General features: G+C 40.4%; 1 protein-coding gene across 3 annotated transcripts; it reads left to right on the top strand.

The window, feature by feature from the left end:
• Positions 1–974: 974 nt before the first annotated feature.
• On the top strand, positions 975–17,001 carry LOC117415815 (CAP-Gly domain-containing linker protein 3-like). Of its 3 annotated transcripts, none has more exons than XM_059026653.1 (15): positions 975–1,279; positions 4,592–4,731; positions 5,981–6,120; positions 7,854–7,947; positions 8,449–8,610; positions 9,305–9,423; positions 10,205–10,441; positions 10,887–10,940; positions 11,861–11,996; positions 12,447–12,596; positions 13,661–13,795; positions 14,410–14,533; positions 15,608–15,672; positions 16,261–16,333; positions 16,556–17,001. In XM_059026653.1, the coding sequence occupies exons 2-15, from the start codon at positions 4,602–4,604 to the stop codon at positions 16,608–16,610; spliced, it is 1,674 nt and encodes a 557-aa protein (XP_058882636.1). In that variant the 5' UTR covers positions 975–1,279; positions 4,592–4,601; the 3' UTR covers positions 16,611–17,001. The 3 variants fall into 3 exon arrangements, with proteins under 3 accessions (XP_058882636.1, XP_033882542.3, XP_033882543.3); XM_034026651.3 differs by lacking the exon at positions 975–1,279 and adding an exon at positions 3,040–3,240; XM_034026652.3 differs by lacking the exons at positions 975–1,279; positions 10,887–10,940 and adding an exon at positions 3,041–3,240 and having other exon boundaries at positions 16,556–17,000.
• Positions 17,002–17,673: the final 672 nt, after the last annotated feature.

The raw sequence follows: 17,673 nt of genomic DNA, 5'->3' as shown, positions 1-17,673 counted from the left end.
CACACACTGAAACACAGACACACACACACACACTGAAACACAGACACACACACACACTGACACACACACACACACACACACACACACACGTGACAACTTTTCAATTTGATTTAATCAAAATACAATAGTCACAAAGTACAAGTTTTCCGTGGTGAACTTTTAAAAAGCAACCATTGTAAATTAACCCTTTATAAAAGTTTCACACAGTAAAAGTACATTAAAGTTTAATAAAGCACAGAGAGGTGTGGTAAAACATAGGGAAGCATTGTAAAGCACAGAGAGGTCTGGTAAAGCACAGGGAAGCATTGTAAAGCACAGAGAGGTCTGGTAAAGCATAGGGAAGCATTGTAAAGCACAGAGAGGTGTGGTGAAGCATTGCAAAGCACAGAGAGGGATGGGAATATTGTAAGAACATGATCAGCTCTGGCTATGGTAAACGCAGAGTATAAACATGGCAAAAGTGATGCATATATATAATGTGTGTGTGTTAAATTTTTAAAAAAAAGATGTACATTTATTTATGTATAATCTGTTATGGATTGTGCTGTCATTCTAGGCAAATACAGAAATGTGATTATTCCCGTCCACACCTGTGCAAGCTTCCCTGTAACAGACTAGATCATTAGCCAAACTGTCTGTATGAACTATGCAGAGCTGGCTGCTGCTTCGATAGACACTTTGGAACCTTCAATAAGTTTTGAGGGTTTATTTTTGATCACGTGATGTCCCTTTTAAACATATTCAAACACTAATTACCAAAGGAAGTTGTTTCTTTTTACCCTCATATCTTGATTGCGTTCACAATCGACGTGCCTTGATCTGACCTGATTCTATTTGAACCTGCATTTCGTTCTGCCTCTAATCGCCGAATTCAGCTTATCATTTTCCACTGCGTTAGTTTCTAGTAGTGCGTCTCTAATTTAAACAATCTGGTATTCAGTTAAGGCTTAACAACCATTAATTAAGGTTTAAAGGGAGGCAGAAAGAAGGAAGAAACCTAAATCGAGAAGCTCTAAGTATAATGCTCAATTGTTGAACAGCCCTGGCATAATGCATTGTGCTCTGCCTCCCTCTTGTAGCGGGAACAGAGTACTACAGGGAACAGACCAGGGAGGGGAGTGTAGGGGATATGTTATGCATGATCTCTATCCCAGTTCAGCCCTGGCGGTGTTTGTAGAACTCGTAAACTTTGGGCATTTTCCCGAAGCTGCTCCGAGCTGGGCTGACGTCTGTCTCTTCCAGGGTCTGAGTCCTGGTGAAGCTTAACTTCTGCAGAACCGTAAGTTATATATTTACTGGTAAAGGGGTGAATTGTATCTTTTTAGGAGGTTCCTTGATTGGGGAAAGTCGTGTAATAAAATGGCACGGCCATAACTCGATTATCCAAACGGCTCCGTGTCCCAGTTAGCTTGGGAAAGGCATCTGGGTTGAATTTGTCAGGGGTTTTCCACTGCCTGGGGTCAGACAGCACTGATGATAGCAGGGGCAGCACCATGGTCCCCTAGGTAACCCCATCACAAAGAGACTGAAGCGCTGAGAAAACTTACCCTTGGGTGTTTGTTATCAAAAATCATTAACGGTCAAGAACAGAGAGCTGTAATGTTTTGCATATTGTACTGAATCTAACCCTGCAGGAATGCGAAGGCCAATGCAATGCCAACTCGGCATGGCTGGGATTCAACCCCAAAAGCTTCTGATTGTGTGAGTCACCCTCTGCTCCATGCGGCAGTGTCTTTACAAGCTGAGTTGCTTGTACATATCTTTATTTATAGAGTATAATTTGAGTGCCCAATTCCCAGCAACAGCTCAGTAGAACTGAAGGTTAGTGGACGTCCTGTGATACCACTGCCAAGCCAATTAATTATTTCCTAATTCGTAAATCCTCTAAACTCTAGTTTTTGATTGGACACTGCTGTTGGTGAAAAACGTCAGAAACAGTCGCATTGCCTCCCGATTCAAACTTGTAACCTAACCCAGTTTTCATCACAGGACCAGGAATGGAAATTAGACTCCTGTTGCACAGCAGTTTCACCCATTTCGGGTTTTACTACGAACTTGATTAGCCCCAGTGTAACAAGCTCAGGTGTGTCTGATTAAACTCGTAGCAATGGTATTTTGAGGAATTGTAATATCAATTATGTTTATATAAGCAGCGATTTGTAAGGGTGTTCTTGAGAGTTTCTGTATCTAGTATACCATTCATAAAAAAAAAATAAAAAAAAAACAGAGTTAGAACCCAACTTGAATTTCACAGTACGGCAATTAATTATTTTTTTCAAATGCATTTGTCAATTCATTTTATCTTCAAGAACGAGAACGCTTAATATAGTTTCTTGTGTATAATATTTTAGGAGGCTGTGTGGTCCAGTGGTTAACGAAAAGGGCTTGTAATCAGGAGATCCCTAGTTCAAATCCCACCTCAGCCACTGACTCACAGTGTGACCCTGAGCAAGTCACTTAACCTCCTTGTGCTCCGTCTTTCGGGTGAGACGTAGTTGTAAGTGACTCTGCAGCTGATGCATAGTTCACACATCCTAGTCTCTGTAAGTCGCCTTGGATAAAGGCGTTTGCTGAATAAACAAATAATTTTATATTGGAGGTGTTTGTAGGCTTTTGATGCCATGGCAACGACACCTTATTTTTATGCAAATCTATTAATGTGCTTGTGATGTCGTTTACTACATAGTTCTAAAGATATATTTTCTATTTAAACCTTCAGGCATCGTGGTATTGAGTGTTTATCCATTTATGTTTCTTTATTGTATATCTAAAATAAATATATTTATTTGTTCTACAAATTGTAGGTCATTCATGTTCTGCTCCATTTTTTTTTTGTAAATTGTTAAGCTATTGGTTCATTGCTTTTTATATTTCTTGTGTGTGATAGGGGATTCAGCATTTGATATAATGTTGCATCTCTGTCTTGTATCTATTATTTTGTTATATTTTTAGCAAACTATACCATAAACCGGGTTGCTAGTTTTTGCATGCCGGGTTTCTTAAGAGATGGCCGGCCTGATCATTTCTAGAATGTGCTTGGGCAGGCGGAGAATGGTGGGTAGTGTTGTGAGCGGTGAATGAAACTCACGTTTGTACCCTCGGTGAGTCAGAGTGACGCAGATAGCGAGGTCGACGGGGGAACAAACGCAACCAGATTCAGCTGCTCTCTCTGTTTATAAGAGGCAGATAGAAGGCGCTAGCAGAGAAAGAAGAAAAAAATAGCAGCAACGAACACTTGGGGTAGGTTTTGTGTTTTGATCTCGGCGATAAAGGCAGTTGCGATATGCATTAAATAAACGCGTTCTTTTAAAAATATTGTTTTGTGTATTTGTATAGCTGTCTTATGCGCGTTTAAGGTAAAATTGAGGGCGAAGTCTTTTTTTTTTTTTTTTTTTGTGAATGTTCTGGCTCCCGTTGTTAAACATGGAGATGCAAATGAAACGAGCATGCATGCAAAACAACGATTACATAACAATAACAAGCTAATAATAATTATAATATCAATTTTGTTTGTATATATCGCTGGAACCATTTGTTATTTTAAGATTTCATATTGGGGCGTTCGTTGTTTTGATTTGCAATCGATCTGTTATTGTCGTGTTCAATTTGTGGAAGAGAATTGTTCCCTTTTTTTGTGCGTGTATTTATTTATTTATTTATTTTATTTTATTTATTTTCATTCCTTCCAAAATCACGGATCGGAGGCTTTCAGTTTATCAATTATTTCTTCGTTTTATAGATAGATATTTCTGACACTAGCTTATTCATGCGCTTAATGCATTAACAGTTGTTAATATTAGTCGCTTATTTCAAAATATTTCTTAACGTGTGAAACTATTTTATTTTGATGAAATACACGGTGTTATGTAAGAATGCAGTTGTGATACCTGATGCGGGAGGAAACGTGTTCCAATACATGTGGGATGACGTGAAATCTAAAGGTGGTCAGGGGCTTAGAATTTTGGAGGAAAGGGGTGGGTGGGATTTTAAGAATTCAATGGAATTCTTCAAGCCTGTTGTAAAATCAGCTGCCTATCGTTGCACAGCGACTTGTGGCCATTTTAAGATGCTGAGCTGATTTTGTCTAATATAATTTGGATGACACTGTTTATCGTACCTGGGTTATGTATATATTCAATTATGTATTCGACCCGTTACCTATGGAATCTGTCCTCCCCACACTAAATGTATTTTAATGAATATATAAATCAAAAACTGCAGTTTTTCAGTGTGAAATGATGGCGAAGTGAAAGAATGACAGCCAAAAAGGTGTTGGTTTTTTTTTCTTTTCTTAAACTCCCCAAGTTGTTTAACTTATGTGTCTTAACAAAACATTCCATCATTTAAAGGCTTATTTGATCGTATTGAACATCATACTTGTAGCCCAATAGAACAATCACCGTGTTGCATATATCCTGTAAATCGTGACAGCGTTGTATTGTCACGTGCATATCGTGATACACATCGTATTGCGACCTGCATATCGGGCTATGCATCGGATTGGAGCATTAGTGTAGCATTGCAACCCTGTTGAGACCGCTAATGGGGTGATTGGTACGATTCTAGATGCTTCTGCTTTCTTTTTCTGTAGTCCTGTAAAGATGACTAAAGAGGACGCAGTAGAAGTGGAGGAAGCCCAGCCAGCCTCAGGGTTTCAGAGCCCGGTTCTGGAGATGAGGAAGAGGCCCGTGGTGCACCACTCTGCCCCAGCACCCCTCCCCAAGGACTACGGTAAGGCTGGATGAGAGTGAAAGTTCGGATTATTAAAAAAAAACCAAACAAAAAAAAAAAAAACCTCATGATTGTTTTGTAACTGTAGATGTGACTTTCTCTCTAGCTTGAAGTTTTTTCTCTTACACGGTCTGTTTTTTACTAGTTGGCTTTCTCGAAAGAAGTAATCTTCTCTCCTGCTATAGTGGAATTAAAGTATATGGAAAACTGCAAAGCGGTGTGTAATTCAAGATGTTAACGTAACCTTATTCAGCACGTTTCATTCGACTTTATGAAGCAAAATCAGTTAATTCTACAGGGTGATGAGAAAGCTTTGACCGTAGCTGTCAAGCAAGAATGGCCTTTTCTCGTTCCCAAACGTTTGTTCTTCTAACACAGGGAGCATTTAAAAAAAAAAAAAAAAAGACTAGTCTGTGCTTTTATTAGGATGCATTGAGAACACACTATTATTCAAAAGCAAGAAGCTAAATTAAATGTGTGGGCTCTTCACAGACGCCTTACCAACCTAGTGATTTAATATATGCATTGAGAGAACTATTCTCATGTATAATTCCACTATTAAAAAGCTACGTTTGTTGCAGTGTGTATTTTGAAATGTGCAAAAAAAAAACCTGGAAAAAATAAATCAGCACTGAATTCCAAAACCCTGTTCTGTGTTCTGAGGATGTGCGTGGTGTGTGCTAATCCCCAGCGCTGGTGTTGCCGTCCTCCTATTACAAGTGCTTCTGATTGTTCAGTGAAGTGTGAGGAGCGATGAAGGTCTGTATTAATCTTGATCTGGTCAATAACCCAGCAAGGGAGCGTGTCAGGATTTATGGTCTTTGTGCTGTGAAGGCATTGCTTCCCGGAATAGGAACTGCATTACAGATTAATAACCGCATGTAGTTGAACTGCGTTGCAAAGTTTGAATGATGTTCTAGCGGTTACATTATTTAGCCACTGGGTGGCACTGTCCCTGGGATGAATTGTGGCACCTTTTTAAAAAGTACCTAATAACAAAGGGAATATAAATAGCGTATAAGAAATGAACCAGTCGTTACAGATTAGTCAGAATTGTGAAACACAATATTTGGAGTCATTGCAAGAAGAACCGAATGATTTGCTGACCAAAACGTTTGCAAACATAAAAAGGGAAGGTGACAGTAAAGGCATGTGCTTGAGGTAACCGTCATCTGATCGTTCTGGTTTAGCTGGGAATGGAGGATTGATTTGTTAGGAGTGTGTCTCATGTTTCTCCCTGTGCTTGTAGCCTTCACCTTTTTCGACCCCAACGACCCTGCCTGCCAGGAAATTCTCCTTGACCCACAGACCACTGTCCCAGAGCTCTTTGGTATCATCAGACAGTGGGTGCCGCAGGTGCAGCACAAAATCGACATCATTGGAAACGAGGTCAGTGAGAAACGGGTTCCTGACGTCAGGTGCCTTTCCCTGCTGGGAAACATGAAGTCGCATCCAAACTTAAAATCAATTTTCTTAGCCAAAGTTGTACCGTTAGCTCTGGCCCCTTTTTTCTTTTTTTTCTGCAGGTTTTTTCGGTTCTGTACAAATTTATGAAGTTGTGTTTTACATTTTACTGTTTTTTTGCTGTAAAATATCTTCAGATAAGTGATTCAAGTTCATCTATTTAAAACCTCCATATCACCCTTGTGATTTGTTCTCCTTTGTTAGCAGTACTGATGAGGCCTTAAAAACCAAAGCTTTGACATGCTAGAGTAATCCAACCCAAACCAAATGAGATTTGAAACACCCAGCCAAGAGGGTTTAAATTATAGCAAGTCTCTTCTTGTGAACCAGTCTGAAAGGAAAACCCTAAACACTGTTCTTGAAGCAGAAAATCAATGAGTGTCTCATTCCCTCACTCTCTCTCTCTCTCTCTCTCTCTCTCTCACTCGCTCTCTCGCCTTTCCTTATGATTTAATATCAGAGTGTTTCATGGGCAGTTGTGTAATGATATGAAAGCTGGCTGTGTGTATTCATAATAAATGAGTCTCTGGAATGCAATGGGTCTGCACAGGCTCTTGTGCATCATTAGTAGAAGTAGTGAGCCATTAAAACAGGCCTTGAGTGCTGTGCAAATCCAATAAAGCAGTGCTTTCCCAACTCCAGTCCTTGGGGCAGGGACAGCAAAATAACAGCCCAGGCTTTTGTTTCAATTGGTGGGCCTGCAAGAAGGGTTGGCCAAATAATTAGAAATTCCTGCCATAACACTGTCAATCGGTAAGGCACTGCTTTGGCAGACGTCTTTTCCTTTCCAGTAATTGCAATCGTAGTTGTGCATGCTACAATTAGTTCTAATTGAGTTCTATATAATAATTTAAAAAAAATGCTTGACCTTTTTTTTTAAATGTTTAAAAAAATCTAGCTCCATTACAAAGAAATGTCTGTTTTCCTATGAGCTTCCTCATTCCAGTTCATGACCCTTAGGTTAGATCATGCATGTATGTATGTATGTAAAGCACTCTGTGATGCCTATATGAAGGACATTATAGAATTGGATTCTATTAGATTGTATAGCCCCTCCAATTTATTTTATTTATTTTTAAAGCACAAATAAAGAAATAAAAACCGGCAGGTTAAGTTTTTAAAAGCTCTGTGGCTGCTGATGAGAGCGCAGCGGTGTGTGTGGGCTGCCCCTTCTGAGCCATCATTTGCCAGAGTGCTTTATTGATTTCGCAGGCAGTAAATTCCCCCTGACATCTGTGTCTGGGGAGTCGGAAGCCCTGGCGAGATTGATCGCTCCGATAATTACCCTTTTCCATTAGCCCGGCTTGGCTCGCTATATCCGAGTTACTAAATTAACATGTTCTGGCAGGTTTCTGAAGGTTTTCAGTTACAGAGATTGGATTTAGGATTGGAAATGATCAAGAACAGGGTTGCTTGTGTCTGGAACGCGACAGGGGACCTTTGGTAGGGTTATCTTCGCTAATGTGTTCTTCTTGATTCGCTTTGTGTCTTCACATCCTGGTGACCTTTTGAAATATTTAAAGCATGTTGATTCTGACTTGACGTCAGAGTCTTCCCATGGGCTTCTGGGTGTGTTTCTGCGTCACAGTTACTGAGACCCTGCAGCCAGCTAGAAGCGATTGTGCCTGAATTATATTTCTTGTTTTTTACCCCCCTAGATTTTAAAGCGAGGCTGCCACGTGAACGATCGAGATGGACTCACAGACATGACTCTGCTGCACTACGCCTGCAAAGCAGGGGCTCATGGTGTTGGTAGGTAGCAAAACAGCGGTCTAGCACTTTCACAAAGGAGTGCCTGTTGTTTCAACCGGAATTGAAATTCTCGCACCCAAAGCAGCCGACGCATCAATGTCCCAATGTAAAAATAAAAATAAACTAATAGAATCAATGCCTTCAGAGCCACTGATAATCCAGCAGTGTGCACATTTATTGGAACATCTCAAGATCTGTCATAATAGAGAAGCAATGGGGTGTTCTGATACCATTACACACTGTTGTATACAAAACTGAAGAGCGACGAAATTGTTGAAAACTGTTAGACATTTCGCAAAACTCCTCTAAATAATTAAGCCAGAAAATTCAAGTATTTCTTTTAATATTAGTATTTGGCAAAATAACATCAATACATTCTCGATTTTCGACAATAAGCAAATCACAAATATGACAGACGAGCTGTGGTGTGATTTTAATTGCAGGTGTGTTGGCAGTGTCTCTGGTCACCCTCTTGTGTCACTGTCCTGCTGGTTTTCACAGGTGACCCGGCCGCGGCGTTGAGGCTGACCAATCGGCTGATTGCCCTGGGCGCCGACGCCGGTCTGCGGAGTCGCTGGACGAACATGAACGCGCTGCACTATGCAGCTTACTTTGACGTACCCGAGCTCATCAGGATCTTGCTGAAAGGGTCAAAGCCAAAAGGTGAGCTGAAACGAGGCGCTTAACCAGACACAAAATACACGCCACAGCTACAGTCAAAAACGTTTTGCATCACCCTGTAGAATGAACTCATTTAGCTCCATGAAGTCAAATGAAACCTGCTGAATAATGTTACATTAACATATTGAATTGCACACCGCTTTGTAGCTTTCCCATATACGTACCAAAAAGCTGACAAGCATTGGAAAAATGTAAAATTGCGATATCATTTTGTAGTTTATTTTGATTATGTGATTTTAAATAAAAGATCAAAATTATGTTCATATCTTATTTTTTTTTTATTTGTTTCAATCCTGAAATTCTAGGTGATGCAAAAGTTTTGGCTATATATATATATAATATATATATATATATTCAATTTATGAATTACTTTGCTTCTTTATTATCTATCTATAAACTTCTAGTGGTTGAGCATTCTCTTTGGATATAGAGCTGCTTTTTAAATTCTCTTTATATATCTATCTAGCTATAGCTATATATATATATATATATATATATATATATATATATATATATATATATATATATATATATATATATTACACACACACACACACGCTTGTTACTGCTGTGCAACAAGAGTCTTCTTCCCATCCCTGATGTGCAAGTGATTTTGTTTTGCATAGCGCACAGCTTGTCGATTTTCCTTGCTAACGCTGTTGCATGTCTTGTGCAGTGCTGAACTCCACATGCAGTGATTTCCACCATGGGACTGCCCTGCACATCGCTGCCTCCAACCTGTGCCTGGGTTCTGTGAAATGTCTGCTGGAACACGGGGCCAATCCCACTGTCCGGGTGAGTGCCTGCCGGGCTCCCCACCGCAGAGCTTTCCAGTCTATTAAAACCGCGCCGTGAGCCGTTGTGAACTACGCACCATGTTACTGGATCCTCAGCTGATGCACTATCCTTGCATTATTGTACTGCTAATCTGTCATTGATATAACTTGCTGTGATCCTAACTGGCTAGTTCATATTGTATTCTAGTAGTAGTAGTATTTGCACTTACTGTAAACTACACTGTATTTAAATATCTTTCATTGTAAGCCTGTACTGCCCTGTGACACCTGTAAGTCAGCTTGGATATAGGCGCCTGCGAAATAAATACTGATCAGTTATCAGCTTGAAAATTAAATTTAAACATCTGAGATGTCAGATTTATTGCTAGTTCCCGGTTCAATGATGTAGAAACTTTCCACATGTGATACGTTGCGTGAACTCGAGGTTTGTGATACCCATTGATCGTTCAGTTATAACGTCATTTTGGGTTCCAAATCCCTCCCCCACTCTCTCAGAATGTCTGTTGATGATAGTTAACAATCTACAAAATGAAATGCAAATGTGATTTTTTTTTTTCGTCAAAATAAAAAACGGTTACAAAACTAAGCGGCTCTTATTATAATAATGATGAGAGAGAGTTTTTCTGATTATGCCCTTTTGTAGCACAAAGCAAACGTCTCCTATTAACGGGGACAATAAGAATATTGATGATCTAATGAGTCGGTGAGTTTGCAGCTGTGTTTCCAGTCCAGGATGTGCTGGTAAAAGCGGACCTTGACCCCTGCCCCTCTCCCCACAGAACAGCAAGGGTCAGGGCCCTTCGGACGTGGTTCCAGACCCCATGGACATGACCCTGGACAAGGCAGAGGCCGCCATGGTGGCCAAGGAGCTGAAGCAGCTGCTGCTGGATGCTGTGCCTCTGAGCTGCAACCTGCCCAAGGCCACGCTGCCCAACTATGACAACATCCCTGGGAACCTCATGCTGACCTCACTGGGGCTGAAGCTGGGAGACCGGGTGCTGCTGGATGACCTCAAGGTACAGCCCAGTGCATGGGCAGCCCTCCACAAACCCAACTGGCAGAACCGGGCTCAGTCACAGTGTCTCGCAGTTAACCCTTCACAGCAAAAGAAACAAACACACATACATTTTAAACGTTGAATAAAAATATATCATTTTAAAGACAAGAGATAGATACATAAAATGAAAGTGAAACTTGTAACTGCGTTTTTAGTACTTCCTTTGCAACTGGAGCTAAATTCAGACAAATGTACTTTAAACAATGGGGTTGCATCTAACCTATAGAGTTTGTGTATTTGTTTCCCAACACCTATAACGAACTGTCAGCAATGTAACAACTGAATTCAAATGTACAGTAATAATGCCGCAGGTGCTTGCGGTGTGTGATGTGTAATTAATATATGTGTGAGAAACAAATCTAAATACAAAAAACATTGTTTCCACGCTTGTCCAAACTTTATAGCCTCCCCCAAAACCGTGCAGTGATGTCACTACTTTGGTGCCCCACGTAAAGCAGGTGGGTGAGACGCTCCTCCATTATTTTAGTGTATTTCCATCGCTGAGGTGATCCATTTTATCAGTTTGAACCCAACTGTTTTATTTATTTATTTTTACTTGTTTGTTTTAACTTTTGAACTTGAGTAACTAACGATTATTATGGTTCTAATTTTCACTACGTTTCAAAAATCCAGAATTTTGGCTTTTTTTTGGGGGGGGGGGGGGGGGTGGCATTGACTGGCTATTAAGATCAATGGTGCCCAATCACGGTCCTGGAAGGCCATATTCCACTCCTGGTTTTAAAATGAGATTCTTCAGGGTCCAGATGCAGATTCAATTGGTTCAATTAAACTAGTTAAAACAGAGTTAGAACAAAGACCAGGAGTGGAATACCCAACTTTGGCCACTCCTGATTTAGATTTTAACTTAAACCAAGTTCTTGGTAAATCGGGTATTTATCTTCTTCTCTCTTGGCTAACTCTGCACATTTATAATTTATTATCTAGATCTCAGTTGTGCAGTTCTGAGAAACTCATTTTATAGGAAACATTTATTTTAAAACCTTACTACACTGAGTTAAAGAAATATGCGTTTGCAAGCATTAGTTACAGTGCAGAGATGAAAAGAAGACTCCTGTTGCACAGCAGTTTGATCCATTCCTTGTTTAACTGAGTTCAATCACACACCTGAGCTTGTTACCTCTACACACTGGGGCTAATGAAGCTTGGTAAACCTGGAATGGTGAAAGTGCTAAGCAATAGAAGTTTTATTTCCATCCCTGCTGTGTAACTAATAGAAAGTGCAAAACGGGTAAGCGTTTTATTTTGTTAGCTACAGTCACTTTAAGAAACCTGCTTTTTAAAAATGGTTCCCGTAAACTGAGCCAGGAAGTGGCATCTTCCTTTCCCTTCCCCTGCCTCACTGCGTCCTCTGTTTCAGACCGCGACACTTCGTTTCTGCGGGACCACGGAGTTCGCTAGCGGTCAGTGGGTCGGAGTGGAGCTGGACGAGCCAGAGGGCAAGAACGACGGGAGTGTGGGCGGGGTCCGCTACTTTATCTGCCCCCCCAAACTCGGTAAGCGACCCCCCCCCCCCTACACCCTACAGCAGTGTGTAAATGTGTTGGAGCACCCCATTGCTTCTGTTCTGATTTTGTTGTGCATATGAAATCAAACTCCTGGAACTGAAAATCTGTCAATAGGCAAATGAGTGATTTTGTCTAATTTTAATTGAACTTTAATTAGAAGTTGTTTTACGATGCCTCATTTTAAAGCACAAAGCGGTCTAACATTTTAACAAGTGCCTATTGTTTCTGTATCGCTGATTACCGAGCGGAAATTCTCACGCCCTGAGGTTTCCGTGCAGGTGGGTATATAAAGGATAGACATGACGGACCTTAAGGCGTTGTAGTAAATATACACACTGCCGGATTATCAGTAGCTCTGAATGCATTGATTCTGTTAGTTCTGTCACTTGTGTGCATGACCTCGTTGGTTAAGACTGTGCTGCTTCCCCCCCACATCAGGGATCTTTGCCCCGGTGTCTAAAATCAGCAAGGCCCTGACAGACCAGACCCCGTCTTCCGTGACCTCCACCCCCAAGACCCCCCGCATGGTGTTCTCCCGGGTCGCCGGCAAGGCCAAGAAGGAGAAGAAAGAGAAAGACAGAAAGAAGGGTGAGACCCTCCACTCCGGTCTCATTCTCCGTCATGCATCCCAACCGCAGTTTCGTTGTTGCCCCCAATGTCCCTGGCAATAGGAATACAAATAGAAACGTATGGAAAATTTACTGGGCACGTTTACCTCCGTGTTACTTGCTCACTGGTGTGAGCCTCAGTACAACAATTTTTTAAAAATACTTATATTTCTGTTAAACATCAAAATCAGAATGCAAACGAAAGTATACAAGTCTTTGTTCCTCTGGTCTAACAAACAAGCTCCAAACATACCTTTTTTTATACCAAACCTTTCTGGTTATTCTTCAGCAATTCCTTTTTGTTGTAACTGTTTTCCAGTATAGCTTGATTTGGTCCTTCTTATAACTCACAATTTGTGTATTTGACACACACACCCTGCTTATAAGATATATTGCAACGAGAGCTTACAACAGAAGGGTGCAAGACGCCAACACCATATATCCTAACCAAAGAAGGGTATCCTTATCTTTTAATTTCACACAAGCTTACCTTTACATTGAGAAGAAAAAGATAATCTGCAACAAAGCATAGCAACATAATATTATTTATTTCTTAGCAGACGCCCTTATCCAGGGTGACATACAATTGTTACAAGATATCACTTTTTTTTTCATACAATTACATTATTTTTTAAACATTTATTTTTACATACAGTGACCCATTTATACAGCTGGGTTTTTACTGGAGCAATCTAGGTAAAGTACCTTGCTTAAGGATACAGCAGCAGTGTCCCCCACCTGGGATTGAACCCACGACCCTCCAGTCAAGCGTCCAGAGCCCTGACCACTACTCCAGAACAGAAATATTCTGAAACAACGCCTTTTTCTTCTAACTCAATATCTATAGAGCCACTCATCCTGCTTTGATAGTTTCAGAATTTGGGGCGATATATAAGACACTCTGTTTGTCTCCCTGCCCATATGTTACACTAACTTCAACTACAAATATCTGGACATAGAATGTATGCCGAGTCTTGGTTTGGATAGTCTGTAAAGTCTGTGGCGGTTTTTTTATTTTCTTTGAGGTTCCTGTTTTCTTTACAGCTCTGCGGAAGAAATCCCTGTCAGTGGGCAGCCTGGATCGCGAAGGGTTAAAGATCGAACTGGGGGATAAAGTTCTGGTTGCCGGGCAGAAGCAAGGAATCATCCGGTTTTATGGGAAGACTGACTTTGCTCCGGGTAGGGACTGAGTGAAATCTCAGGCGAAATCATCCATGACTTCTAAACATCCAACCCAAATTCTATAAGAAAGATGTTTATTTATTGTAGAGGGAAGGCAGTTAAACCACATACGTACAAAGTCAATTTTGTAGACCGCTTAAGACTGAAGAGGGCACTAGCTAAAACATATGTGGGCTCGCCTCACTTTGTCAATAAAGGTTGGCTAATGTGTTTTCTTTCAAACTCCTGAATGGTTACAAAATATTTATTGGGATACAGTGTGCAAGCCTATTCCCCTTGCTAATAAATTATTCTTTACAGATGATAATGTATTTGAACTTTTTTTTTTTTTATTCCTGATTTGGCAGTGTTATGTACTCTGCAAAAATTATTAGCCCTTTGTAGAGTGTTCCTTTTGTACAAATATATGTAAACTCCTAACCCCCACTCCATTTCCATACAACATAATTGGCTAAATTCTCAAAGTTGCTCTTATTTGTCATTTAGCACATTTTTTGGGAAAGGAGGAACGTACCCAATAAAGTTATTCTCCTTCTACAACTAGTGCTTCCAGGTGCTCCCTGGAGTCTTGTGTCTGTATCGGTGCTAACTCTACTGGTCTGGTTTCTTAGGTTACTGGTTTGGTGTGGAGTTGGATATGCCCACTGGGAAGCACGACGGATCTGTATTTGGGGTCCGATACTTTACCTGCCTGCCGAAGCACGGGGTCTTCGCGCCCCCCTCTCGAGTGCAAAGGTGAGCGCAGCGTTTGTATTTAGGGGTGTGCAAAAACTTGCCCTCTTAACCCTTTGCAGTCCACTTATTAAGTGCGCGTCGGGTCCAATTTACTTTCACACGCGCAGTTAATTTTAGACGCGCTGTTTAAAAGTATTTTTTTTCAGTCAAACTGGTTTAAAAGGCCCTGCATATCAACAAAGCACTCATTAGGCATCTCCTGCCCCGCCCCACCCTTTTGTTCGCTATCGCTTCCACAGATGCTAATAAATAAATAATAAGTGGTACATACCGATCGATAATCTCCTGATCACTCGTTTTATCACCAAACTCCTCAATAATGCAATCCAAGCCATTATTTTATTACTATAACATCTAAAAAAAGCTCTGCAAATGTCCGTGATAGCCTCTGTGCGCTGGTGTGGTATCGCGTAGCTTGTGTCCTTCTACCCGCCCCTATTGTAATGCCAGGGGCATGTATGCTTATTCATGAGATACGCCTTTTTTTTTTTTTCAGCTTGTCTCGGCTCCTGTCGCTCCCACTCGGCAATAGAATGGTTCTCGGCTTTTTCCGCTGAAAAAACTAATAGAAACCCGTTTTTTGCGTTTTTAAAATGATGTCGGACAGGGTCCGACAATGGACCTGATAGGAATAATTGCAATGTCGGACCAGGTCCGACAATGGACCGCAAAGGGTTAATTGCCTTTTTAAAAAGTATTTATCGGCAGGTTATTAAATAAATCCATTCATTGCCAGTGATCGGTACTCGGTTGTAAAGGCGAGGGAAGGACTGCTTTTCTTGTTTTGAAATCAACACATTAATGAATAGATCAAAGGACATTGAGTTTCTGCACACATCTCTTTGTTTTTATTATCATCATTACTTTGTTGTCACCATTACTTTAGACTCGCACCCAATCGGGCTCAGGTTTGATAAGAAGGTTTGTCTACTCTAATTTTCTCATACAGCATAAATAGCTTTTAATAAAATTCAATCAAGTGTTAAATGCCAAGTACTGACTGACTGACATGTTTTATGGCATACCATGGATGACAGTAATTAACATTGAATTTGAACCCTTCTTTCTCCGTAGGCTTGGCGGACCCAAAGACTCTCAAACTGACGGCACACTAGTTAAGAAAGTCCACCAAGTAACTAGTAAGTAACATACTAGCGCTAAGGCTATAAAATTATCATTAATGTACAGCAGCATTTCAATTCTCACCCAACTGGTGAACACATTTTATAATACTTAAAATGTCTGGTTTTCACAGACCCTGCTTAACACTGATTTTACCTTCGGTAGTCTAAGTGCAAATCAGGTTCTGGGGGAATCGGCAGTAACTAACCCTGTAAATTCTGCATGATCGCTATTGAAAACGCATGTAAATGTTTTCTTTTTAGAAAAGTTGATCATTATTTGCAATCAGCCTTGATCCCAATGGTAATGGCGACCGATCTCCTTACTCGATGTGAGCTTTAAAATACTTGCCAAGGTGTTGCCTCCTAGTCATTCAGTTATACTTTCTTTAGTGCTTTCTTCCAAGATCTTTTATGGGAGAAAGGTCTGACAGAAAGCAAAGTGCAGTTCTTGTACACCCAACTATTTCTTATCCGCTACTCCTGGAGCTAAACATGAATTTTAATCTACATTGACTTTTTTTTTTCTCTTAGATATTTCTTCTCCCTTTCCATTTTAGCGTGTATTCTTTCCAAATTTGTTCTTTCCTTCCCTGTTTCCTCCAGTGTCTCAGCCCAAGCGTAACTTTGCCGCAGTGAGAACCCCCAAGGATATCACTTCAGAGAGTTCGCTGTCCAGGTAGAGTGAAAGAGAGGGGGAAGCAGGGCTGTATATGTTGCTGCAGAGATGTGCATAGAGCTTGGGTGTTTTTTTTTTTTGTTTTTTTGTTTTTTTTAATATAGGTTTGAAAGGAGTTATAACTGCAGTGTAAAATGTGTGTTCTAGCGCTTAGAAAAAGCGTTTATTTTTGCTTGTGTGATCACTGCTTGCCTAATGACTCGGCTGTGTGTTTCTCTTTAGATTGCTGTTCTGTTGTTGGTTTCCTTGGATGGTCCGAGCTGAGATGCAGTCCTAACCGCTCTTCCTCCTATGTGTCTGTCTTTCATTCCTGCTTTTCGGGAGAACCAACCAAGACTGTTGTCGTGATTTATTAGTTGCCGTAGAATCCCTGTGGTCGCAGTCCTATAGCAAATCCTAGTGCCTTGTATCCAGACCAATGCCCTGCACTGCATCTCTTACACTCACAACGCCTCTTTATTTCCTGAGGTACTGACCAGACAAAAGGGGTGCTTGTAGTACCTTTGTGTACTTTTTTCTGTTTTGCTGTAAGAAAATAAGTCTAAGCAAAAGTATCCTATTGATTTCAGCCTGTTTGAGGCAAATCCACTTAAACTATTAATATTAAGACCAAGACAAGTTACTTAACCACACCAACCCCCGCTTTATATATATATATATATATATATATATATATATATATATATATATATATATATATATATGTATATGTGTGTGTATATATATATATATATATATATATATATATATATATATATATATATATATAATTTTTTTTTTCACCTTTTTTGTTTGTTTTTTAAATGGAAACCCTTAATCTTACCAGCACTTTAAACAAATAACCAAGCGTGGTCATTTGAAAAGGTCCCATGTATGTTTTGGTTCGTTTTTGATAATTCTGTAACCTTTTCAGGTTTCAGTGCATTTTAATAAAAATGTTTCTCGATTATAAAGTTTCTCATACATCACTCTATAGCGGGTGTGTCCTGGAGGTTCATTCCACTCCTGTTCCAATTAAACCTCCATCCAGACCCTGGAGCAGGTAATTGGCTACTTTTACCTGTTTAACCTGGAGCGGAACAGCCCTCCAGGACCGTGATTGGACACCCCAGCTCTATAGTGTCTCCAGTGATTACAAGAAACACATCAGAACGAAATACAATGTGTGGTACTTCTCACATCCACCAGGGGCAGTGTTGCAAGTTAATGGTTACCCACTGGTGTACCAGCTGCACTTGTGGGTTAGACATGATTCTGTGAGCTCTAAATAGGGGGCTTTAAACATTCACCAGGATGTGATGACTGAAACTGATACCAATCCAGAAAGCAAGAATACATTC

The sequence above is a fragment of the Acipenser ruthenus genome, chromosome 7, assembly GCF_902713425.1.
Source record: "Acipenser ruthenus chromosome 7, fAciRut3.2 maternal haplotype, whole genome shotgun sequence".
Taxonomy (NCBI): Eukaryota; Metazoa; Chordata; class Actinopteri; order Acipenseriformes; family Acipenseridae; genus Acipenser; species Acipenser ruthenus.
This window is presented reverse-complemented; position numbering and strand designations above follow the sequence as displayed.